Source organism: Taeniopygia guttata, chromosome 5, assembly GCF_048771995.1.
Source record: "Taeniopygia guttata chromosome 5, bTaeGut7.mat, whole genome shotgun sequence".
Taxonomy (NCBI): Eukaryota; Metazoa; Chordata; class Aves; order Passeriformes; family Estrildidae; genus Taeniopygia; species Taeniopygia guttata.
In genome coordinates this window covers 61,796,755-61,821,542 of record NC_133030.1, presented here as the reverse complement: position 1 = coordinate 61,821,542, position 24,788 = coordinate 61,796,755, and the positions used below count along the sequence as shown (strand labels likewise).

The 24,788-nt window shown below is 47.8% G+C and overlaps 2 protein-coding genes across 4 annotated transcripts in view; both read left to right on the top strand.

Annotated features, from left to right (window-relative positions):
• The first annotated feature begins 616 nt into the window (after positions 1-616).
• On the top strand, positions 617-10,513 carry CGRRF1 (cell growth regulator with ring finger domain 1). The gene is made up of 6 exons (XM_002200617.6): positions 617-874; positions 3,638-3,777; positions 5,545-5,722; positions 5,916-6,063; positions 8,732-8,839; positions 9,698-10,513. The coding sequence occupies exons 1-6, from the start codon at positions 771-773 to the stop codon at positions 10,046-10,048; spliced, it is 1,029 nt and encodes a 342-aa protein (XP_002200653.4). The 5' UTR covers positions 617-770; the 3' UTR covers positions 10,049-10,513.
• Positions 10,514-21,484: 10,971 nt separating this feature from the next.
• Positions 21,485-24,788, top strand: part of SAMD4A (sterile alpha motif domain containing 4A) — a 97,194-nt gene continuing 93,890 nt past the window's right edge. For 2 of the 3 annotated variants that reach the window (XR_003960953.4, XM_030275248.4), the window contains exons 1-2: positions 21,485-21,729; positions 21,946-22,544. Coding sequence is in view for 2 of the 3 variants with exons in the window: in XM_030275248.4 (XP_030131108.3) it covers positions 22,349-22,544 (196 nt within the window). In the remaining variant the exon portion in view is untranslated. Of the gene's footprint in view, positions 21,730-21,945; positions 22,545-24,788 lie in introns of those variants that run through there. The other variant, XM_072930579.1, reaches the window with a different exon arrangement.

Sequence of the window (24,788 nt, the reverse complement as noted above, 5' to 3'; positions counted from 1 at the left end):
GGCTGAGGGCAGCGCCTTCATTTTGTGCCGCCATGGCTCCGCCCCGGCTGTGTCAGGCTGAGGGCAGTGCCTTCACTCGGTGCCGCCATGGCTCCACCCCGTCCCTGTCAGGCTGAGGGCAGCGGCTTCTCTTGGTACCGCCATGGCTCCACCCCGTCCCTGTCAGGCTGAGGGCAGCGCCTTCACTCTGTGCCGCCATGGCTCCACCCCGTCCCTGTCAGGCTGAGGGCAGCGCCTTCACTCTGTGCCGCCATGGCTCCACCCCGTCCCTGTCAAGCTGAGGGCAGTGTCTTCACTCGGTGCCGCCATGGCTCCACCCCGTCCCTGTCAAGCTGAGGGCAGCGCCTTCACTCTGTGCCGCCATGGCTCCGCCCCGGCTGTGTCAAACTGAGGGCAGCGCCTTCACTCTGTGCCGCCATGGCTCCACCCCGTCCCCGTCAGGCTGAATGAGGGCAGTTCCTTCTTTCTGTGCCGCCATGGCTCCACCCCAGCCCTGGCACGCTGAGGGCAGTGCCTTCACTCGATGCCGCCATGGCTCCACCCCGTCCCCGTCAGGCTGAGGGCAGCGCCTTCTCTTGGTGCCGCCATGGCTCCACCCCAGCCCTCTCAGGCTGAGGGCATCTCCTTCTTTCTGTGCCGCCATGGCTCCACCCCAGCCCTGTCAGGCTGAGGGCAGCGCCTTCACTCGGTACCGCCATGGCTCCACCCCAGCCCTGGCACGCTGAGGGCAGCGGCTTCAGCCGCACGCTGAGGGCGGCGCGGCCAGCCCGATGGCCGCTGTGTTCCTGGTTACGCTGTACGAGTATTCGCCGCTGTTTTACATCGCCCTGGTGTCCGTCTGCTTCCTCGTCACCAGCGCGCTCGTCCTGGGCTGGTCAGTGCTGGGGGGCCGGTGGGGCTCGGGGGCCTGGGCTGTGCTGAGGGGGAGCAGGCCAGGCCCATGGTAGGGGCTTGGAACGGTGCCTTCCAACCCAAACACTCCTAGCCGTCTAGACGAGCAATAAAAATAATTTTTAAAAGAAATTACACGTATTTCTGTTAAGCTCGTTTCTCTTGTAGTAATACCGAAGTGTTTTTCGTACTTTCATTCATAATACTGTGTGTGTCGAGGCAAGGGAACGGAGCTGGGAAGGGTCTGGACCGCCAGGAGCAGCTGAGGCATCTGGGGGGGAGCTCAACCTGGAGAAGAGGAGGCTCGGGAGACATTGTGGCTCTCCACAACTCCCTGGGTGCAAGCAGGGTCTTTTCCAACCTACATGAGCCTGTGAATCTGTGAAATGATCTCCTGAAGTGTCTCGAGGGGTGGTGAGTGAAAGGTCTGCTTGCATTTGAGAGGATGACGCAAAAGTGCTGCTGTTGCCTTTCTCAGAAACAGCTCCTTGAATGTCCCTAACTCTCAGGAGTGGCTATGTAAATATTGGTACTTGCCAAGAGCTGAGCACTGATTGGCAATCAAAATCTTTCATGTAGAAATTGTGGCTACACCAAACTGGTGTGGACTGGTGTGGAGGTGTTGAAATTCTTCTCATTTGTTCCACATTAATATCTGCAAAGTGCTGGTGATAAAGGTATCTTTTAAAAAAAGATCATACTGAACCATGATTTAGATGAATCTTCATCATGTCTATCCCTAACCACTGATCCTTTTGCCAATTTAATCATTATTTATCTACTTGTAGTAAATTCTAGCAATCCCCTGCTCAAAGAGGTCTGAAATAGATGTGTGCTACGAGATCGTGATATGTATTCACTGATGTATTTTGAGTACAGGGTGTACAGAGGACTGTCCAAAGGCTTTTTTTTTTCAGGATCAGAGATTCCAGTTGCACCTGCACTAGGTGTTATTTCAGTTTATGGAAATATGTGCATTTTTTTCTTCAAACTGGAGTATTAAGGGCCTGTTAATCAAGGAGGAGCCGTAGCCAGGAGCTCTGCACATACAACCAGGTGAATGTGTGGCCAGCTGCTCAGAGGAATTTGCTGCTCCCTTGGAATTCTCCTGTGCCATGGCCATGACCAGGAGCCTCCAAGGGATTTTCCTGTGCCTGCAGCTGTAGTTACAGCTGAAGTGCTCCTGAACTTGCTCAGGAAATCTCAAATCTTTCATTTGCCACACAGAGCACTGTAAATGCAAGTGTTGTCACTGGAGCACAGAATACCTGATCTATTGCTGCAGTGGCATTTGGGCTCCCCCATAATTTTCAGCATTAATTTGTTTAACGATGTGTTTGTGTTGGTGTCAGTCAGCCTGGAAAACACCAACTGTTCAGGAATGTTCATGTTCTCATTTGTCAATCCCTGCAGTGATGGGAGGAGCATCTGTTCCTGTGGCTAGCTCTGCATACCTGTGGCTCTGCTCACAGTCCAAGTAGGTTAATGCACAGGCAGCTTCCAGAGCCAGTCCCACAGGTGCCCTGGGCACAGGGATGAAGTGGAATTTAGATCACCTGATTACCTGGGCATTGTATTTTTAGCTGGAGGGGAATGCTCCTGTTAGGTGGAGCTGAAGGCTCAGCACCTGTTGGAAGTCTGGCTCTGCAGAAACATTAATTTATTAACTAAACCTTTGGAAATTCCTGCTTTTTCTGAGCTAATGTTCTCTGAAGAAATTAATGTTCTCCTCTACCAGCTAATGATCTGGACTGTTAGATCATAAAATAAAAACTATATCTTTATTCATCTTTCCTACACTTAAAATTTACAGAAAACCACGCCTGATGTGGAACAGAAAGGCCTCTGTGCCTTCAGCTGCTGCTAAAACTGTACCAGAGGCTCTTTTGTCTTGCCACTTTTCATGAGAATAATCCTGCTGTTTTCATCCAGTGAAAAAAGTTTCCAAGGAACAGGGATTTTCCGTTACAATCAGGCAGATTCTGCTATAAAACAGGACTGCAGGGATCAGCTCTGTTAAGGTTTGGGTATTGAAGAAGGGAAACAGCTGCTGCCTGTGGTTTCTTTGTGAGATGTTTAACTGGGATATTCCCCTACAGCCCCTGGGAAGTCACTGTGGGTGTTTGCCCTTGTAGCAGAGAGAGCTGACCCTCTGTGTGCTCAAATCAAGCATGGCCAAGAGCCTTCCATGATGCCACTGACAGATTGCAAATGTTTCCATGAAAGAAATGGCTTTAAGCAGACAGAGAGCAGCTTGAGGTTGGATATTGGGACGGAATTCTTGGCCATGACGAGGCCATGACACAGACTGCCCAGAGAAGCTGTGGCTGCCTCATCCCTGGAATTGTTCAAGGCCAGGTTGGATGGGGCTTGAAGCAGCCTGGGCTGGTGCAAAGTGTCCCTGCTCGCGGGAGGAGGCTGGAATGCTGCGGGAATCAATGGGAGGAAATTCTGGCCTAACCCTTCACCACTAGAGGGCACTGACAATTCTCATTAATTTTATTCCCTTTGTGGAAAGCCAGAGCAAAATATTCCCCCTTTAAAGATTCCCTGCATCACTGTGCAGACTCCTGCCTTCTGCAAAAAGCTGAAGTCGAAATGGCACGATATATTATCCTTGCATCTTAGCAGATATTCTGGAAAGCCAAGCTACCTCTCTTTGTCCTGCTGCTTGCTATTTAGAGCTGACAAAAAAAAAAATCAAATGTGTCAGCACTAACACTGAACCCACTTTTGTGTCTCCTAGGTTTGGTTTGGGTGTTCCTGTTATTCTGAGGAACTCAGAAGAGACAGAATCCAGCACAAGGGTATTGAAAAAGCGGATGAGACAAGTGAAGAATCCTTTTGGGTTGGAGATCCCTTATCCTGCTGCAGCTTCAGTAACAAGTCAGTGGATTTCTTACGTGGGTTTTGTCTATTTGCATTCCTGAACATGGTACTTTCCATTTTCTGCCTAGAATCACAGGATGGTTTGGGTTGGAAGGGACCTTAAAGATCATCGTTTTTGCTCTCATCCTTTTTGTCTATCATAATTCCTCAGAAATACACTTCCATTCCAACAGAAATAAGCTTTTACACAGTTTATGAACGTGGTGTTTTTAAAAGTGAAATGTTTGGATATGGAGGTACAGTTTAATTCTCATTAATGGAACACTTCCTGCTATTACAGATCTTTAAGTAACTAAAACATTTGCAAATTGCCAACCACTGTGGGCGTTTCTATAAATTCCATGAAATTGTAGAAGTGTACAGAATTCATTATGGAATATCTGCCACCCACTTAAATCTAAGCCCAGATCTTCAGCAGTGTTTGGAAGTGCACTATTTTTAATAAATAGATAGAAAAAGAGAGTGATGATTTATTTATCCATTCTCCAACAGAATTTAAATATCTGTTTGGATCAGAGTTCAAGCCACCCCTATCATTCCTGAAATCACCCACAGAGGAAGTGGAATTCATGGCCTTCTGAATCACTGGGGAGCAGTGAGCAAGGCTGAGCATCTTCCACCCACACAGCTGTGGGGCCTTCCAGTGCATGAGGAAGGGCTGCAGCAGATTTCCCCCCTCCCTCAACATAAAACCCCCCCAGCACAACAAATCCAACAATTCAGGTAACATGGATTTTTCAGGAGCTTTGAGCACTCCTGCTCCTGTTTGTGCAGGAAGTGTTTAGAAGTTGACAGGTTTTTGAAAAAAGAATGGAGGGCATGGATGCCCTTTTTCTCTTCTCTCTGCATGATCAAGAGCCTTATTCTTTGAGAGCACAGAGAGTTTTGTAGATAAGTGATCCAATTAATGCCATTATCTCAGGAGAGAATGGACTTTGGGCTAAGGTTGTGCTCTTGGATCTGCCAACGAGTGTGAAAAGTGTTACCAGAAGTTAAAATTTACCGTTCATAAAATGAATGTGGTGTTTTTGTGAGCTTAATCAGCCATTTTATCTCCTCACACCCACTCCCTCATCCCCACTGGCTCCCATAAACACTAAGCTGAATCTAAATCGTCAGAAGATTTGTTTATAATGATAAATAATTCTTGTTATTTTACAATGTTGATCATTTTAGGGGTAGCCTAATTGCAGCCTTTCAGTACCTGAAGGGAGCCTAGAAGAAAATTTTACAAGGGCTTGGAGGAACAGGACAAGGAGGAATGACTTCCCAATGCCGGAGTGCAGGAATAGATGGGATAATGGGGAGAAATCCATCCCTGTGAGGGTGGTGAAACCCAGGCACAGGTTGCCCAAAGGGGGAGTTGAGACAAGGGATGGAGGGACAGGAGACAGGGAGTGGCTTCCCACTGACACAGGGCAGGGTCATATGGGATTTTGGGAAGGAATTCCTGGTTTTGAGGGTGGTGAGGTCCTGGCACAGGGTGTCCAGAGAAGCCGTGGCTGCCACTGGATCCTTGGAAGTACCCAGGGCCAGGTTAGACCAGGATTGGAGCAGCCTGGGACAGTGGAAGGTGTCCCTGGCAGGGGATGGAACAAGGTGATCTTTAAGGTCCCTTCCAACCCAAACCATTCTATGATTTTATGGTTTTGTGATAAAAGTTGAAGTTGTTTTCTTCTTTTAACTCTTCAAGCATCTCAACTTAGCAATTCCAGGATTCTTGCACGTGGTGAGTTAATGAAATCCCTCTGCTCTTGCTCCAAGGGGGTGTTTCACTGACACCTGACTGCCTGGAGGACTGTGTCCTTACCTGCTACTGGGGCTGCAATGTCCAGAAACTCCACGAAGCACTGCAGAAACACGTCTACTGCTTCAGAATAAAGACTCCTCAGGCATTAGAGGATGCTCTCTACAACGAATACCTCTACAAACAACAGTACTTGTATCCTTTTTTTTAAATTGTTTTGACAAAATATGTTGATTTTTTTGGCACGGGGAGCATTGAGGATGGTAAACGCGCTGCGGATTTTGGCACAACTTGTTTATGAACAAACGCGATGAGAAATATTCTTTATGCAAACATCACATTTGTCTGCAATTGCAGGCACTGATTGTTTTCCTTGACACAGGCAAAGCATTAAAAAAAATGACAAGTCAGAGAAGTATTGTCAGTTACCAGAAGATGCTCAAGTTGTGGATTTTGGCCCTGTGCCTAGAGCTCGCTATCCCTTGGTAGCACTGCTGACGTTGGCAGATGAAGAAGACAGAGAAATATATGATATTGTAAGTAACATCAGAGTATTTTTCAGGGTCACTGTGTTTAAGATCTGAATGTTTAAGGAGAGAGGCTTGAATAAAGCAGCTTCAGTTAACTTTTCCCTAGAATTTGGTCCCTCACTTCCTTATTTTCTAAAATAAAGCAGTTCAAAGCTTTAACTTCCAAACCTCAGTCTTTGAAGAGGCACTGGAGAAACATTGCTTACTCTTTGCTTATTCACTACAGCATTTAAAAAATGGTTGTGATTTCCCCAAAGCTTCTGCCTGCCTATGGTCAGAGGAACGAAGGTTGGGGCAGTTTAGCAACCTGTTACTCTGATTTCTGGGATCACATGGGCATGTGGTGGAGCTCCTGCACTTACACAGATTCTTGGATTCTGTTGGCAAGGCAGGAGGGTTTTTTTTATAAGTGTCTGGCACAGATACGGAGCTAATTGCTGACTTGGCTATAGAAACCTAGAAATTACCTTTCTGCCCCAGGTCTGTGCCATGGTTGTGTCTCACAGGAGCCAACTCCAGGGCACTTACAGGAAGGGGTGAAGGTCTGGCTTGAGGTTGATAGGAGATACTCAGCTCTTCAATCTTCCTAATCTCTTGCTATTAAAGCAGCTTCAGCCTTGCCACATGCTGTTCAGTACCCTTTATAAGCTTAAATTGGTGATCTCTGGATGATTTGAGACACAGCTTTATCTCCCATCTTTTCGTTGGATTGATAATCTGCTTGCACCAGCTCCTTGAACAGTAGCACAACTGAACTCAGGAGCAAATTGCCTAAATTTACTGAACACTTTTCCATGCAAGCTGGAATCACACCAGTGCCTAAGAAATCTGTCCCCTTTCCAGGTGATGGCTGTCCTTGGCTTCTTGTCACCTGACTTTAGGACTGCCCTCCTCCCTCCTGTCCCCACTTGAGATGTTTTAATGTTTTAATACATCTTTATAGAGACTCTAAATGTAATATTTGAATGTATTTTACATTAGCATGGGTATGATTTTGTAACACATCTCTTTTGAACCTTGACATAGAAGAAAGGGGTGAAAGGAGAGTGGGGGAGGTATTTTTCCTCTGGTTTTGGAGGAAAGGAACACATCTAGAATCTGTAAATCCAATCAAGGAGTAACTCCACCTGAACTCCTTGCCAGAAAAATGTCAGAATTGCTTCTGGTTTGTTGAAACAAACTAGTAAAATAGAAATGGAATGTGGAAATGGATTTTTGCCAGTGTGATATTACCATTTTGAATTATATTTGGGGGGGGGGGGGGGGGTCTCTGTGGGTGTCCATCACTGTGGATGGTGTTTCAATGATTCTTTCCTGGGGGGGGTTGTGTGATGTTCATACTAACTGGTTTTGTGGCAAGATCATCCCTACTTGGTTTTGTGCCATCATTTTCCTCCAGATCCAGAAAATTAGCATGGCCATATATAAAATGTACAGAAATTACTGGAAGACTGTCATAGCTAATGTGGAAGCTTAGATCTCAGGCACTGTGATTTAGAAAAAAAAAAAAAAAACTCTTTTGCCAAAGAATAGTGGATTCAGTTCTTATAAATCTATATGTGTAGGTACATACACATTTGAACTCTGTATTTAATTAGCCATGTGCACATTTTGAAGTGCAAGTCTAATTTGCCTTTAAATTTCTTTTTAAAGCAAAACAGCTTCTATATTTCATTTTTCTTTTGACAGCTTCTGGGAACTACAATAATATTGAATTTCACTTTCTTTTTTCACAGCTTTTTAGAGGCTATTACGTAATTTGGGTAGGGTGGGGGTTGTTAGGCACAGCATGCAAGCTTCGAGTGCTTGTATTTCCAGAGGAATTATCTGAAGTCAGCCCGTGGGGGTTCAGAATCCTTTCCAGTGAAATTTGTCTTTTGCTTGCTCAGATTGCAAGCCACTCACTTCTTAGTGAATTTTGGAGTCAAAAAACCTCAGTCTGTGTGTTTCTGAGGGAAGGGGGAGAAAGTGGAGAAGACTGCTCAGGTGACTTTGCAGTTTGGGGTGTAATTCCATGAGGTGGGAGCAGCCAGAGCAGGTCTCTGCTATAAACTGGCCACAGAAGAGCTCCATGCGGAAGCAGTTTGGAAAGCTGAAGGATCACCAAGGGCTCTCTTTTGCCACATCCTGTTTATACCTTGTCCACTGTATTTTTTCTTTTTTTAATCAGTGCTTCAAGTCAACATTCTTGAATTCCTGATTGTCTAAGGAATTAAGCAGGTCAGAAGCTGTACCAAAGCAAATCAGAGAATCAGGAAATAATATGGGTTGGAAGGGACCTTAAATATCATATTTCATCCTCTGCCTTGGGCAAGGACACCTTCCACCATCCCAGGTTGCTCCAAGCCCTGTCCAGCCTGGCCTGGGACACTTCCAGGGATCCAGGGACAGCCACAGCTTCTCTGGGCACCCTGTGCCAGGGCCTCCTCACCCTCCCAGCCAGAAATTCCTTCCCAGAATCCCATCCATCCCTGTCCTCTGGCCATGGGAAGCCATTCTTGTGTCCTGTCCCTCCATCCCTTGTCCCCAGTCCCTCTCCAGATCTTCTGGACCTCCTTTAGGCACTGGAGGGGGCTCTGAGGTTTCCCTGGAACCTTCTCTGGGGTGAATGCCCCAGTTCTCTCAGCCTGGGTGGATAAGGTTATTAAACATAGATTTTTTTTTCTGTTTGCAGATTGCAATGGTAGCTGTAATTCATGTTCCTGATGAAAGCTACAGACTTTCCTGCCGAATTTTATATCAGTATCTCCTCCTAGCTCAAGGTCAATACCATGATCTCAAGGTAAGCCATGCACAGAGTCTGGTTTCATGTGTATGACAGTGTTAACTTTAGCTTGTGTAGGCTTTCAGGAGCCTAAATTAGTACAAGACTTCTATTGTCATGCAAAGAACTGGATGGTAGTTTAAATTATTTTATCAGCTAAATAGTGCCACAGGAACTTACTGTACAGAAATATTTTCCATTAAAATATTCAAGATTTCCCAGAGAAATTATCTGCTTCTAATCTAGGAGTCCTAGTGTCCACTTAGTAAAGCAGTAGGAAGAAATTCACTGTTGAGTGTGTCTTCTTTCCAGAATTGTTATTTCCTTTCTTCAAAATTCTCTTTTAATCAGGAAAGCCTCAGAAGAAACTTATGTATTTAAAATTCCTTTTTCTTGCACCGTGCTTAGGAATCAGGCCCAGAAGAATTTGCACTTCTCATAAAATAAGACAAAAAAAGGAGTAGGGGATGGGAATATGAGCAAGAGCAGAATGGGTTGAGTGAAGCAGATTTGACAGCATAGTGGATATAATTTTGGTAGGAAAAGATAGAGGATCCCTCTAGGCACAGAGACTGATGGACCAGAAACAAACCCGAGCTACTCAAAACCTGAGCACTTCTGTTGAATTTCATGCATGACATTGATTTGATGCAACCAAGGTCTGAGGACCTATCTTTAATATTTTCCCACAGTTTTATGTAATTTCATGTTTCTGAAGTGCCTTTAACTGGAGGCCAGGCAGCTGCCAGGACCCACACAGAGTCTGGCACTGTTTGATGTTTGACCCAGTGGAACTTCCATTGCACTTGTGCGTGTGTGCAGAGATTGAGGAAGAGTTTGTTCACTCCTAAATATTTGTGTTTATGTGTATTTTAGCAACTCTTCATGTCTGCAAACAGCCCTGCACCCTCCTCCAGTGATACCTTCCCTGGTGAGAGCAGCACTGACAGAGGGCTGCTGGAAAAGGCCGGGCTGGCTGGAGATGAACCAGAATTGCAGGAAGAAAACAGCAGAGACTGTGTTGTTTGCCAGAATGGCCCTGTGAACTGGGTCCTCCTGCCCTGCAGACACACGTGCCTGTGTGATGGCTGCATCAAGTATTTCCAGCAGTGCCCAATGTGCAGGCAGTTCGTGCAGGAGTCCTTTCCACTTTGCAGCAAAAAGGAGCAAGATGAGGATGAATCAACCCGTGTCTTGAAAGATGTTCTTCCTGGAAGAGTTTTTTAACGGGAGTTAAAAATAAAAGACCTAGGTTATGTGCACTAAGATTAAATGTGGAAGCCAGACTATTTATGGGAGGATATGTAGCGTTAACTTGTAGGATTTTGCTTTTTTTTGTTGGGTAATTTTCAGCTTCCTTATTTTTCCTCGCTCCATATGCTCACAGGAGTGCTGCTTACCCGTGCAATGTGGACAGGAGAAGTGCGTAGGATAGCTCTGAAGGATGTGATTTTATTTATAACTGCTTCCTAGATTTTCTTGGAGCACTATTGGAGGCTATTTTGACTACTAAATTTAGGCTGTCTACTAAAAAAAGAATAAAACTTGCAAGTGCAGTTGCCCAAGGCTCATTCTATATTTATTGTGTTTAAAATACTAGAGCTGTGTATCATTTTAACTTGGTATAATTTAGGAACTTAGCACTTTACAGAATGTACCATATGAAGGAAAGTAAATATTCTTCATCGTTAACGCTGTGTGTGTTTATTTTGTTGCTGAAGGTTGGACTGTGGCAGGAGTTGGGGGTTGAAGGTGGGGCTCAGAACACTGTTTCTGGCAAGTTTAAAAGATTTATGTGTGAGGGACTTCAGCCAAAGCCCTTTGGAAAGATTTTTGTTGATTATTCTTGAACTACATGTTGCTGACACTTTCAAGCCTGAGCCCCTGCAATGACATCTTGAGACACAGACTTTCAGTCTTGTTGGCAGTGCCTGTAAAAATTTGTTCTCCCTGCAAATGTTGGTTAATCACTCTCCAGAGTGGTGGCAGCTTTGTGGTGCTTTGAGGGATTTCCAACTCTTTTCATTTGAATGGTCAGCTTGGATGACCAGTAAAAAGTTAACCAGTTACCCTTATCAGTAGTCCCAGGAAATGTACCTGCTCTAACAAAGGAAGAAGCTAAAGAATAGCAGAAAATTATTTCCTTTCACTCCAGTGGTGTGTTCTCAAAAGCAATAAAAATAGCTGCTGAAAAAAGAAAATGGTTTGTTTCTTTAAAGAGAGACAAATTCTCCTAAAGACAAATGGGCTGAGTCTCGTATCTGCTCATATAAGGGAAAATGCTCCTTAGAACCTGTAGAAATGGGGAGTAGCTGCTTTCCTCCCTTTTATTCCCTTGCAGTTTTTCTCTATATCCAGGTCCAGGACAGCTGCTCAGGCTCAGGCAAGGAAAGCCGTGCTCCACGATCCTCAGCTCAGCTCTCCTGCAGGTCCAGGGAACACACAAGGTGCTGCACACCTCCAAACCAGGGAAGGAACCTTCCCTCACTCAAAGGTATTCCAAGTTCACCTTTCCATCCTTTATTTTTTATTGTTTGCTGTGACCCTGCTTCTGAACTCCTGGCAATTACCTCTGAGGAAAAGATTTAGGTGGTGCTGTTGGGAAGAGTAATGGTTAGTTGTAAGGACAGATAGAAGTGGGGAATTGATGCTCGTAGCCAGAGATTTCCAGCCAGTGGTCAGCAGGCTGGTTGTAAGATAATTTATCTGCTCTGCCTAAAGTGACCATCCGTGGCCAGGGACAGCTTGGGAATAAACTGTTGTTTGCACTGTGTATCAACCAGGAATGACACCCTGAGGTGTCTGTGGGGATGGAGCCGTGCCTGATCCATGGCAGCAGCTGCTTCCACACCAGCAGCTCCCACAGCATGTGGGACAGTGGCTGGGCAGCTTGTTATTCCAGAGGAGCAGGTTAATGCTGTGCTGGTTCCAGCCTGGAGCTGGGCACTGATAATTAGCAGGCACTTGTTTGCCCATGGAGATGATGAAGGAGGTGTTGTTTACTGCTTGACCACAGTAGTCACCGATATTTAATCAATTAATTAAAATCTCCCATCAAACAGCATGGTCCTATTTAATCTCACAGTGAAATGGTATTCAAGTAACTCCACAGAGAGTTGCCTGGTCTGCCTCATCTTTCAATCGATGCCAGTATTAAATAGTAATGGCAAACAGGATGTAGCTGTGCTGAACTGCCAGGCCATGTATTTACTATTAAGTCTGTCCCAGCTTTTCATTTGTTACTTGCTCTTTTAATACCATTTTCCAGAGATGCTTAGTTGCTTTCTCTGCTCTAACAAGCTTCCTTGCTGGCCCAAATGAAAGACCTGATGAGAGTTATAAAAAGTGCAGTAGCTGCCTCATTACATTTGCCCTTCTTCTGAGAAACCACGCCAAAATACAGATCAGGTGAGAAGGAGCAGCTCTAAAGCTGCCCAGTGTGTCCTTTGGTTGTCTTAAAGCAGGGATTCAAGGCTGTAAGAGAGAAATAAAACCTTTCTTTGACCCACAAAAACACAATGTATTGACACAGGCTGTTCTCCTCTGTCACCCTGTTGTAATAGAGGTGATAGAACATTCCTTTTCTGCTCATTATAGATGATGTTTATGGATTTGGTGACATCAAGGAACACTGGAAAACTTCTGGCAATGGGGCTTGGTTCTTTTAAGCAGCACTGGGGTGTTTCAGGTTCGTAATGTTTCTTGCTGCAGGAGAGGTTGGTTTGGTTTGATTCATCAGCCCTAATCAGAGCTGAGGCTTCCAAATGGGTTGATCAGACAAAGTGGTGCTATTTAGGGATGTCCCAAGGTGTCTTTCCAAGTGCCAGTGGACTGTGACATGGGCATCTTCCTTCTGTAGGAAAAGTTGCTGTGTTAGCATCTTCCATCCTCCTTATCTGCCTCCTAAGTAGAGGGGAAAATGGTTGTAGGGATATGAGCTCAGGTGGCTGCTGCCAGGTGAGGGTTGGATCTTGTCCCAAGAAACAAGGACTAGGACAAGAGGAAACAGCCTCAAGTTGCAGCAGGGGAGGTTTAGATTAGATATCAGGAAAAATTTCTTCACTGAAGTGGTGGTGGGGCTGTCCAGAGGCTGCTCAGGTGCATGTTTTGTTCAGCTTTAAGATGAGCTTCTGTGTGAATCTGATTTAAACGCCTCATTTATGTGCTAACATCAAACTTCAAGTATGGTAAAAGCAGACAGGAATTGGGTGAGTTTCTCCTGCTGATTTGCAGGTGGCTGGGGTTCCCTGTGCCTTGAGGAAACTCTGCCCAGTCTGCAGGTGATGTCTGCCAGGTGAGGGAGGTCTGGGGCTGACGTCTGTCACTGGAGGTCTCTGCAGCCACTTGCTCAGCTGTCCTCACATCCAGAGTAAACAAGGACTGGCCTCTGTCACTGCAGAGAACGTGCAGCCCCTGCAGAGGCTGTCCCTGGTGTCCTGTGTGTGTGTAGCTGATGTAATTAATGCCAGGGATAGCTGACTTCCATCTGCTACAGCAGAAGTCCCCTGAACTGAGCTGTTAGAAGGGCTTGATGTTGCCTTGCTGGAATATGCTGGGCAGGAAAAAAGAGAAAATTTGGATTAGGGGTTTATTTCTGGATAACTTTGGTATTATTACCATTTCTGATGGCACACAAGGATGCAGGTGCAAACCTGAGCACAAGCTATGAGGCCACAGCTGAGCACTAGAGAGTCACAGGTTTTACAGGATCTGCCACAACATCCCCCAAAACCACAGAAAGTGTCTGCTGAGCACTTCAGAGTCACTTGGGGCAGCTCTGCAAATTGTTTCTGTGTTGCCCTGTGTGAGCAATGTGTGTAGAGAGACAAGAGCTTGTAGTGCAGTAGGGATATAGCTGTAAAAGGGCCCAACACTGGTTGGGTTCCATAAATTTGTGGGATTGTACAACACCAACATAAAGGCACCTTTGTGTGGATGCTGCTGCAGCTGAGCTGGAGACATCCTGCCTCAGTTATCCCATCTCATAACAGGAATGATTTAAAAGAGTAAAAATACTATATGTAGACATAGTCTTAAGACTAAATGAATATATCAGCATAGTCTGATGCCCAAAATGAGGAGTCTTTGTGTTTGTCCCACAGCATTTTGGAGATCGGTGACATTATAAATTCATGCTGACATAACTGAGCCTTCATCAGGCTTGGGAAACACAAAAAACTCCTTTTGTTACTTCTCCCTGCTCATGCAGGCAGTCCTCAGGCATTGAAAGGGCAGCACTGGGATGTTTATCACAGTTGTGACATGAGGATTTGCATTTCTGTCACACCTCTGGAAGTGTTCAAGGCCAGGCTGCGTGGAACTTGGAGCAACCTGCTTGCATGGAAAGTGGCCCTGCCCATGGCAGGGGGTTGGAACAAGTTGATTTTTAAGATCTCTTCCAAACCAAACCATTCTGGCATTCTCTGATTTCCATTCCTTAGAAAACACCTGCACTACCTGGATCCTCCTGAGATTTGAGTGAATCCCAGAACTCCTTCTGTGGGACCAGCAATAATTATCAGGACAATTAGTTGCTACCTGTGTTTTCTGCAGCGACCTTTTATCAGCAGAAGATTTGTACTTAAAAAGCTTTTCTAGGTTTTAAATGCCTCCTCCAGCTTTTTGTCTTCATCAATTGAGGGGTTTTGGCAGTTCCTAATAATTTTTCCTCTCCCATTGCATAGCCACTTCACATCTAATATTTCTTGACAGATGTCTCAGTAGTAGCTGCAGTCAAGGGACTGGGGAGAGGTCTAATGCATCACTTCTCTCTCTCCACATGCTATTTATTCCAGTGTCTATCCCCATGAACAATACTTTGACAAACAGGCTGGAGGGGAGGATTGCTAACTGGTGAATTATTTTCATAGTTACCCTCTTCTTTTTTCCCCGTAACTCTGCAGATGCTGTTGAGTTTGGAGGCAGAACAGAGCTCTACCAGGTGTTACCAGACATCAGTCTCCTGCCAGCAGAACTGTGAGATACAGATATTGTGTCTTCCCTGCTCACGTGCAGCACAGATACCTCATTTGGTTTGTTCACTCCAGTTCCTGAGGGTCCTCAATTTCAAGGATTTTCCCTGTAGGGAAAGACTGCCAGCTCAAAAAGCACCAGCTTAGAGGGAGCTTGGGATGGGATACTGCTGGCAGCAAGGCTGAGGATGATTATGGCAAAAGAGGAACCCTGAAGGAGTCAGACATGGCATTGCCTCTGTTTGCCAGGGTGAGCAGAGTCCTGTGGGGCAGCACATTCCATTGATCAAAGTAAGACCAGGGCAGTGATTTATGGCACAGCACAGCTTGAAAAGCAATGATTTTCGTTCACCAGATGCTGCCATACTTGAGACAAGGTTGCATACATGAGACCCAGCTGCTGCCTTTCTCCTCCCAGGTGCTCAGTGCCAAACCCTGGCTGGAGTGACTGCAATATCACCCAAACCCTCCTCTACTGAGACAGCTTGAATGACACTTGAGAGAATTTACCTTTACATTTTGCAATAGGACCAAAAAGGAGTATTTGCCAAGAGCTGGCAAATTCCCATTAAAGAATGACTACCACTTTTCCAGTCTTTCAATCTTTAAGTGTCTTCCCAGAGACACAAAAATGTGTGAATGAGTCTGCCAGCTCCAGTTTTCCCTTTCGACACCAACTCCTTAATGAAAAAGTCTCCATCAAATTTCACAGCATTCAAACACTCTGTCATGAGGAGGGCTTGGGCAAGATGCAGAACAGCCCTCAGAGGTCTCAGTGGATCATCTCCATTTACATCTATTCCAGCTGTGCCCACACATGCTTCTTAGGCCATGCAGCCCTAGATGTCACTTCCCCAGATTTTGCTGAAGTTATTCGGAGCTAGAAGCAGGAGGATCAATGAGGGCTGTTTTCCTCCCTGTTCATCTTCCACATTTGGATCTCCTTCCATTCCACCAAGTGTAAGCATTGAGGTTTTCCTCCACCCCAGCATCCTGGCTACATCTAAACCCTCACCCAGCCTGGAAACTCCTCCTCTCTCCTTTAACGATTATTATTATTATTATTAAAAATTACCCTATTTTTGTCAGCTGCTCCATTATTAATAACTAACTAGGAAAACTGCCACAGTGTCAGTGCTGCTGACATGTGTCTCGAGCTGGAACCAGGCTTCCAAAGAGAGTTGCTTGAGAGGGGTGGTTAGGGAAGCAAGGGGAGCAATTTCCTCGATGGAGGGTGTTAATGCACATATCCAAGCCTGCCTTGGAGCTGCTGGAGCCGGGGAATCGAGCAGCTCCATTGCACGGTGCCTCCTTGGGGATCAGGGTCTTGTTTCATCAGGGCCATCTGCTTGCAGCACAGCCTCAGTCAGCTCCAAGTCCTATAACAATGGCTGGAAAAATCCCAGTGTTGTAGGTAAATATGAGGCTGGCTATGGGATACACCATGTAGGGAGTTACCAGCCTGGCAGGCATTTAGGGGTGTTGGTGGGCACGAAGCGGGGCCCAGAGCTGCTCAGGGGTGCAGACTCGTGCCAGGTGTGAGTGGAGCTGTTCTCCATGCTCATGCCAATGGCTGGAAAGGATGGAATGGGATTGTGTGCCCCACAATCCAGCGCTGATAACCAGGCTGTCCTGAAAGCCAGCATGCAGAGAGATCTCAGTCCTGCAAAGGCACATTCTGCAAATACTCACTGCTGTCGATGGGACCATCAGATGTTGCAATGTTGATATTCAAGGAGTTGTTTGAAACTTACAGAACCCAGTGAAACTTACTGGAAATCCTTCACATCCCTTTTTGCATCCCCTTCTCTCTCAGCTCCTCTCCATCATTGATTCTGTTGGCATCTCCAGGCACCAGAGCAGCCTGTGATACATTTGCCAGGGGTGGGTTTTGAGCACCATTAGTTAAGCTGATTTATTTTGTTGGCTCTGTGTCCCCAGGGTCCCTGTGAGCCAGCCCATCAAGCGTGCAGGGCAGAGCTGGCACTGCTGGAGAGACAATGTCCATGCACTTCCAGCATTTCAGAAAGGACATGAGATCTTCTCACAGCAACCCCTTGACAATGGCTAAACAAATACAATGTGAGCAGCCTTTCCATGCTAACCAGTATTTCCCAGGGCTCCTTTTTCCAGGTGTTTGCACCCAGATGCTGCCACTCCTCTTTCCCTTTCAGCTCAAGCCAGAGGGTTAAATGTGCTTTTCCTACCAGCCCTCATCCTCCATCACCCAGTGATCACTGCCTCCAGCATCACAGGAGTCAGCCCTTGCTGCTTTCACCAGAATTTGGGATGTGTAACACTTCATTTTTTACTAACAGGGCTTAAGAAGCAGTGGTTGTACATCCACACTGAGAGCTGATCCATGTGGAAGGTCATGTTGAGGGTGGAAGATGGTCTTTAAAGTCCCTTCCAACCCAAATCCTTCAAGGATTCTGTGAGTTTTTAATGTCTGCCTCATCCAGTTTGGAAATACAGATCCATATAGGTTTTATTGTTTACTTTTTATTTTATTTTATTTTATTCTATTTCTTTTTGGTGCAAGTTTGCTTTTCAAAGGGTGTTTTTCTGTGTGAATTTTACAGCTCCACTTCACCACCCCAGGTAAGAGAAATGATGCCATCCCAGTGGCCAATTCCCACACTGTTTAGGAACAAATGGAAATGATGTTGTATTTAATTATCTCAGCTTGCTTACCATGGTATTTTCACTAATATTTGGGTTTAATGAGCTAGGAAATCTGGGCCATTGTGTGCTGGTGGATACACTCATCCTTTCTTCAGCTAAATATGTTATCAGATAGCTTCCACAGAGATGAGCAACTGCTTCCTTTGAACTCGGGAATCATCAGGATTCACTAATTTGCTTAGACCACCTGCTTGGCTAATATTACCACAGGCCTCTTATTTTCCCTCTGAAATAGTAAACAGAAATCTAAATGTTGCTGTACTGACCCTGGAGATGAGGAGGCTGAGGGGAGACCTCATGGAGGGTGCAGCTTCGATCTCTGCTCTCTATGGCAGTGACAGGGAATGGCTGGAGCTGTGTCAAGGCAGGTTTAGGTTGGATATCAGGAAAAGTTCTTCCCCCAGGGGTGGTGGGACACTGCCCAGGCTCCCCAGGGAATGGTCACAGCTCCAAAGCTGCCAGAGCTCCAGGAGCATTTGGACAATGCCCTCAGGAGTTGGTCTGGATGAACCTGTGGGTCCCTTCCAGCTCAGGATATTCTGTGATTCCATGACCCACCCCAGACCAGCATCTGCTCTGCCCCAGCCCACAACAACACGGATGCACAGCGCCACTGACAGCCTCTGCTTCCCACCCAGGGACTTGCAGCCCTGCAGAAATGCTCCAGCTGGAGCTGCAAAGATCCCAAGGTCCCACAGGAATTACCTTATACAAGAGAATTACCCTGCTTCTCCACTCAATCTTGTGTTTTCTGTGGGGTGTCTTTGCTCCCAGGACACGTGGTGTGCACTTTGGATACTCCATCTGCTGGGAAGGGAGTTGGCCACGGGGGTGTTGGTGAGTGCCTCCACTGCAGTCAGGGAAGGAGATTTGCTCCCAGCCAGCTTGAGGATCCTTCCATCGCACAGATCTGCACGGGCACCCGCCCTGAAGAGCACGGAATGCAGCAAGGAATTTCTTCCACGGGTCACAGATCTGTTTTTTAATTACCATAGAAACCTCCAAACATCAGGCGTGTGCTGTTACGTCAGGGTCTCACTCCTCCACAGCTGCCTCCTTGGGACGTTCTGGGGAATGGGAACTGTGGGGTCCTAAATTCTGAGTGATTATTTTTGGATCAATTAGTAAGCATGGTTTTGGTATCTCCTGGAGCACAGGATAGAAACCGTGGCTTTGGTCCTTTTACTCTTTTCCACCACAACTTGCTGGTGTGGGGGGACACCATTTCCCACCGCCCTGCCCAGCCTCACAGAGGGATGCATTTACTGCTTCAGCCCTAAATATCCTTCCCATCGCTGCCTTTCCCACTTTAGACATGCAAAATGCAAAACCTGGGAGGCGTTCTTGGCACAGCCAGCTTGGCAAGCCTTAAATTAGCGGGGTGTGAGCGCACGGCGTTCCCACCCGGAGCTCCTCGTGCCGCGGGAGCCTCGCTCCGCGTTCCCGCGCGAGACGCGCACCCGGCGCGGCAGATGGTGCATCCTCACGGCTCCACGGCCATCCCAAAGCATATCCCGACAGTGAGAGGGCTGGCAGCGCTTAGGTGAGGGGAAAGGGGCTCCTTGGTGGAGCATTTCTTGGGATGGAGCCGGAGGACGAGGCAGATGGCCGGGGTTTGTTGGCAGGGAACTCCAGTTTGTTTAATTAGTCACTGTGGGAATCCAAGGCTTCCCTCTGGCTGCCCTGGCAGGTCTGGGACCCTGGCAGGGGTCAGGAACCCCCCTGGACAGAGCCCCCAGGGACACTGTCTGTGATCTCTGTCCATGGAGAGGAGTTTTCAATCTTACAGGATGAATTACAAGCTTTGAGTGTTTGATAAGAATAATAATTAAGTGTGACACGGGTGCAAAAGTAAAATTTTAGATTTCTAGATTAGGGGTTCAGAGGGGACAAGATGGAGGAAATTGGGTGTGCCTTGTCCTTTTCCTCCTTCTTCATGCCCTCCATGTTTCACTGTGGTGTTGGCATTTTTCTGTTGGTTTAGGCTGGTGACACGCTGTTCAACGTAGGTGACAGATATTGGCACGTTATTGTAAATCCAGCACAGGTAGTTTGTGGTATTTAATGTTTGTACCATCCCACTGAGGGCAGAGCCCCACACGCTGCCCTGCAGGACAGAGCTGTGGCAGGGCAGCAGAACATGTTAAACAGAATAAACAACCTTGAAACCAGCACAGACCAATTATGGCTTCTTCTTTGGCAAAGGGGCAGAAAGACAGAGACTTTTACAATCTCGGAATCACCAATACCCACAGATTCTGACAAGTCACCAGCCAGACTGAGAGCTAAAAGCAAACTCCAAGTGTGGTGAGATGGACCATTTGCACTTGATGGCTACCTGGTGATCCTCATCTCATCATCCTGCAGTGGGATTGATGCTCCAGCACACAGGACCAGGTGTTCCTGGTGGTTTTGGGTGGCCTTTGTTTCCCCACCACTGTTTTCCTCCCAAAAAGGGCAGATTCAGACATGTGTAGCTTTAAAAGCAACCAAAGGATGCACAATCATGGAGTTTTGCTTTCTCCAGCCCCCACCAGAGCACATAGCCACTGGTAGGGGATGGATTTCTAAAGCAGCTCCAAGAGAACTGAAGAGGGACTTTGGATAAGGGCCTGGAGTGACAGGACAAGGGGGAATGGGTTCCACTGCCAGAGGACAGGGTCAGATGGAATATTGGGAAGGAATTCCTGGCTGGGAGGGTGGGCAGGCCCTGGCACAGGGTGCCCACAGAAGCTGTGGCTGCCCCTGGATCCCTGGAAGTGTCCCAGGCCAGGTTGGACAGGGCTTGGAGCGATCTGGGATAGTGGGAGGTGTCCCTGCCCATGGCAGGGGTTGGAATGAAATGAGCTTTAAGATCTGTGATTCTGTGACTCACTGGTGGAGGGGTTCAGCCCCCCCTTTGCCATGATCTCTTCGTGTCTCCTTCCCAGACCATGTCCTGACACCTGGGCTGTCTCTTAACTCTGAACTTCTCTGTCCTCAAAGTGATGAGGGCAGGGAGATGCTGCAAAGGTAGAATCGTGGGATCACAGAATTGTTAAGGTTGGAAAAGCCCTCTAAGATCATCAAGTCCAGCCATTCCCCCAGCACTGCCAAGGCCAACACTGGCCCATCTCCAAGTGCCACATCCTCACAGCTTTTAAATCCCGCCAGGGATGGGCACTCCACCACTGCCCTGGGCAGAGGCACCAGTGTCACTTGCTCCTGAGCATGGATCAGATTTTTGGGGACTCCTAAAGGGGCTCTGAGCTGGAGAGACACTTTGGACAACAGCCTGGAGTGACAAGACAAGAATAAATTGCTTAAAACTGACTGGTACTCCCACAAATAAAAAGCCCACAGATAAAATCACTTTACACCTTTATTTTTGCTTTATAAAATGTTTGCTTATGCTCAGTATTTGATGCCTTCTTGCAAACACTTGTGCTTAGGGTTTTTTATCCCCCATTTTCCTTCTTTAATTATCTTAATATGGGATGGAAATAAATGAAAATAAAAAGGAAAAAAGAAAGGAAATAAATGAGAAATGGGAAAGGGAAATAAAATCTGCACAGGAAATGATAACCCAAACACAAATCCTGTCCCTGCACGCTTGGCGGGGTTAAATCCTTGTATATTTATGCAAAACTCTGGGGGTAAAAAAAAAAAAAAAAAAAAAAACAAAACAAAGAAGTTTTAAGAAGTACCATCTGGGGACGAGGCCACATTCACCAGACCCCAAAGCGGCGCTTTTCCCCTCAGAACATCCCCCCTGCCATTACCCCGCAGCCCACTAGAGGGTGGTTTCCTCCAGCGGGAGCTCCGCGGGCCGGCTGCGGATCCGGAGAGCGTTTTGTGTTTTCCAGCATTCCCTGTGCGGGAGGAGCGCCCAAAATTCCCGGGGGGAGTGGCAGAAAGGAATGGGAAGGGGGGGGACACAGAGGGGACACAGAGGGGACACACGGGGGACGCGCGTCCCCCTCGGGCTCCCCTCAGCGGCGCGCGGCCCGGCCCCGCCCACCCGCCGATGACGTCACCCGTATGCAAATGAGCGCCATGGGGGAGCGGGGGCCCGGCGCGCGGCCGGGCTCAGTCTCGCGCCGCGGAGCGCGCGCGCGCCCCCCCCCTCCCTTCCCCTCTTTCCCTTTTTCCCTTTTCCCGCCTCCTTCCCTCATTTTTCCCCCCCCTTTCATCCCATGGACATGGCACGGCCACCTTAAAAACGCCGCGCCGCCCCCTCCTCCCCCGATCGCCGGGGCCGCTATGAGTCAGGTGAGTGTGTTTTTGTACGGAGTGTGTGTGAGGGGGAGAACTTTTGGGGGGGGGATTGTGCTGGGTGTTCCCCTCTCCCCATCCCAAATGGCGGTGCTGGATGTGAGGGGATCGCGGTGACGGCGGGGGTGGGAGGAAGGCTGAGTGCGAGCCTTCCTCTCCATCCTCCTCATCCTCCCGCAGCCCCCCTGACGCCCCCTCCTCTCTCTGTTCCAGGTGTGAAGCCCCCGCCGGGAGGAGGTCGTTCCCCTCGCTGGCTGCAGCTCTGACGCTGGGATTTTCCTTTTTTTGGCTTTTTTTTATTTTTTTTTTTTTTTGTCGGCCCCACCACCTCCCTCCTTCCCTCCCTCGCTCCCTCCCTCCAGGAATCCAGCGCTGCACCGAAGCCAGAAGAGAGGGAGCAAAACCCAGCCCAGGCCGAGAGCTGCGTCCAGAAACCAAACCCGCCCTTCGCGTCGCAGAGGAGATTTTTTTTTTTAAATCATCATCATCATTATTATTATTATTATTTTTATTTTTAACACCCCTGACCCGAGCACGGTGGCGGCAGCGGCGCCGGGGCAGGGAGGCTGTCCCGGTTATTTATTCTCTCCCCGCAGAGCTGTCCCTCCGGCTCACCATGATGTTCCGAGACCAGGTTGGCGTGCTGGCCGGGTGGTTCAAGGGCTGGAACGAGTGCGAGCAGACTGTTGCGCTGCTCTCCCTGCTCAAACGCGTCAGCCGGACCCAGGCTCGCTTCCTCCAGCTCTGCCTCGAGCATTCCCTGGCAGACTGCACCGAGCTCCACATCCTCGAAGGGGAGGCCAACAACCCCGGTGAGTGCTGGCGTTTTGCTGCGAGCCTTCTCTAATGCCGTCAAAATTTAAAAAAAAATCAAAATACACCCAACACCAAATAAACGGGTGCGGTTTGGGAGCCGGGGGCTCCCCCAGCTCGGCTTCTCTGCTCACGTTTTATTTTCCAAACGGGGTTTGGCTTATTTCAGTTTGGTTTTTCACAGCAAACTACTCCGCTCCATGGCGTGGTGTAACTACGGTAGCATGAATGATTGGTGGGTTTTTTTTTTTTTTTTTTCCTTTCCCCCCCCGTGCCCCCCTTTCCTCCTTCCATGCAGTTTCCTGTGAAATAAGTAAGTCAGGTCACGTAGAGTCTGGATTTTCTAGGCTTCTTTTGGGCAACGTGGCTTGCTTTGCTCTCTGCAACATGCAGAAGCAGCCCATCGCTACCTCAGACGAACTGTTATTGTATAAAGGTCTGGGCAACTGGGTTATCCTATTTTTTTTTTTTTTTCCTGTTAAATGTGGCAATTCCTATTTCATCATTCAGATCCTGTTTGGACGCATTTTTTTTCCTGCGGCTCTGAATACCCCCTTGTGTTCCAGCAGAGCTCTGAGAAAATATGAGTGGACTGTTTCGTGTTACTGAGCATGCAGGGTGCAGGACAGAAAATGTGCGTGGCTACCAAAAGTGTATTTTTCTTTTATTTATTTGCCATTACAAGTTGCTCAACTCCTCCAAAGTAAATGGGAGTTGGGGCAGGATGGGAATGGCACAACCGCTGTGCGAATTGCGCCGTGTGCTCCCGTATTTATTTATGTGGGGTGTGTTACAGATGTGTGGATGTACACAGGGATGCAAGTTGCTTAAAGTAGAGTTTTTGTAACACAGAGGGTCAGCCGGGAAGGCAAAATGCCATTTAGTTGCGCAGTTCTGTTTCTCCAACACCTCTCAAAAAAATTAAAAAAAAAAAAAAAAAGACCCAAACAAAAAAAAAAGCAAAGCAAGCCCCCCATTCCTAAGCAGCAAAGTCGCAGGGGGCTGGAAGCTGTTGGGTTTTGGGCTGTGCGTGGCAGAGCGGCGCCGGCTGTGTTCAGTGATGGGTGGGAATGCTGCGGCCGGATCCCGAACAGAGCCCCCGGTGTGGACGGGGCGGGAGGAATGCAGGGTCCTTCTCCAGCTGTTCCCTATTAGAGCACCGAGCCGGCAGGATTTGGCAGCCGCCTGTGCTGCCATTTGATGACAAGGTCCAGCGCAGCGCCGTGTTCCACCGAGGACGGGTTTAAGTCCTTCTGCAGGAAACCGAGCCTGGAGCTGCTCCGGCGCAAAGGGATCGGGGCTGGAATTGGCTGTTCCCTTATATAGCTCGCAGGAATGAGAGGGAGGAATGCTGCTGCTTTTATAAACAGCTGAAGGGATGAACCTCATCCATCCCTTTGGGTGGGGAGGCCCCGAGAGGGAACACATACTCCAAACTCCTGGATAAATCTGCAGCTTTCCATGTCAGCTTTTGCACAGGTTTGCAGCAGTTCCCTCTGCAAGTTGGTTTGAGCAATGTATTTTTAATTTTATTTTTTTTTATCAGCATCTCAGCTTTTCATTCTGGCTGTGGGTTTGGCAGTAGCCGTGTCCCCTCGGTCAGCCAAGGAGTTGGAGGGAGGGTGATTTGCCTCCTGCCACCAGGATTGGCAAATTTTGAAGGAAAACAGGGCTCTGAAGTGGTCCTGGACACAGAGTGACGTAGGGCCGCCTGTGTGGTGGCATTTTCTCGGTGTAAGCTTGGGTGCAGAGCAGGGGTTGGGCCCTTCCCATCTCCACTCGTGCGAGCAATCCCTGCTTGCCCCTGTAATCCCGTTGACCTTGCTTGGCGCGAGGGTTTCTCCTGCGTGCAGAGCTTGGCATCCAGCCTCCTGCCTGGCCCTTGCTGCGTTGGTGGAGCTGCCTGAGCTCTCCCTGGCGTGCCTTCCAAAAATGATCTCTTCCTCCAGGGCATTCGTAGCTCCGGTGCCAAAACCTGGATCTGTCGAGTTCCTCTTTCTCACCAGGCATCCCCTCTGTATGGCTTTCCCTTGGGATGGACGTATCCATGCATCCTGCAGAGCAGGACACGCACTTTGCCAGGCAGTCCTGTTGCAGTGCAGAGAAGTTTAGCTGAGATTTGTAACCAGGCTCAGTTAGGAAACAGCTTTTAGTCTCCTGTGTTGGTCCTGCCTTCCTAAAACCACCTGTATTCCTTAAATCACTCCTGTTCCACGCCTGTTTGGCAGTCTGGCACTCATCAC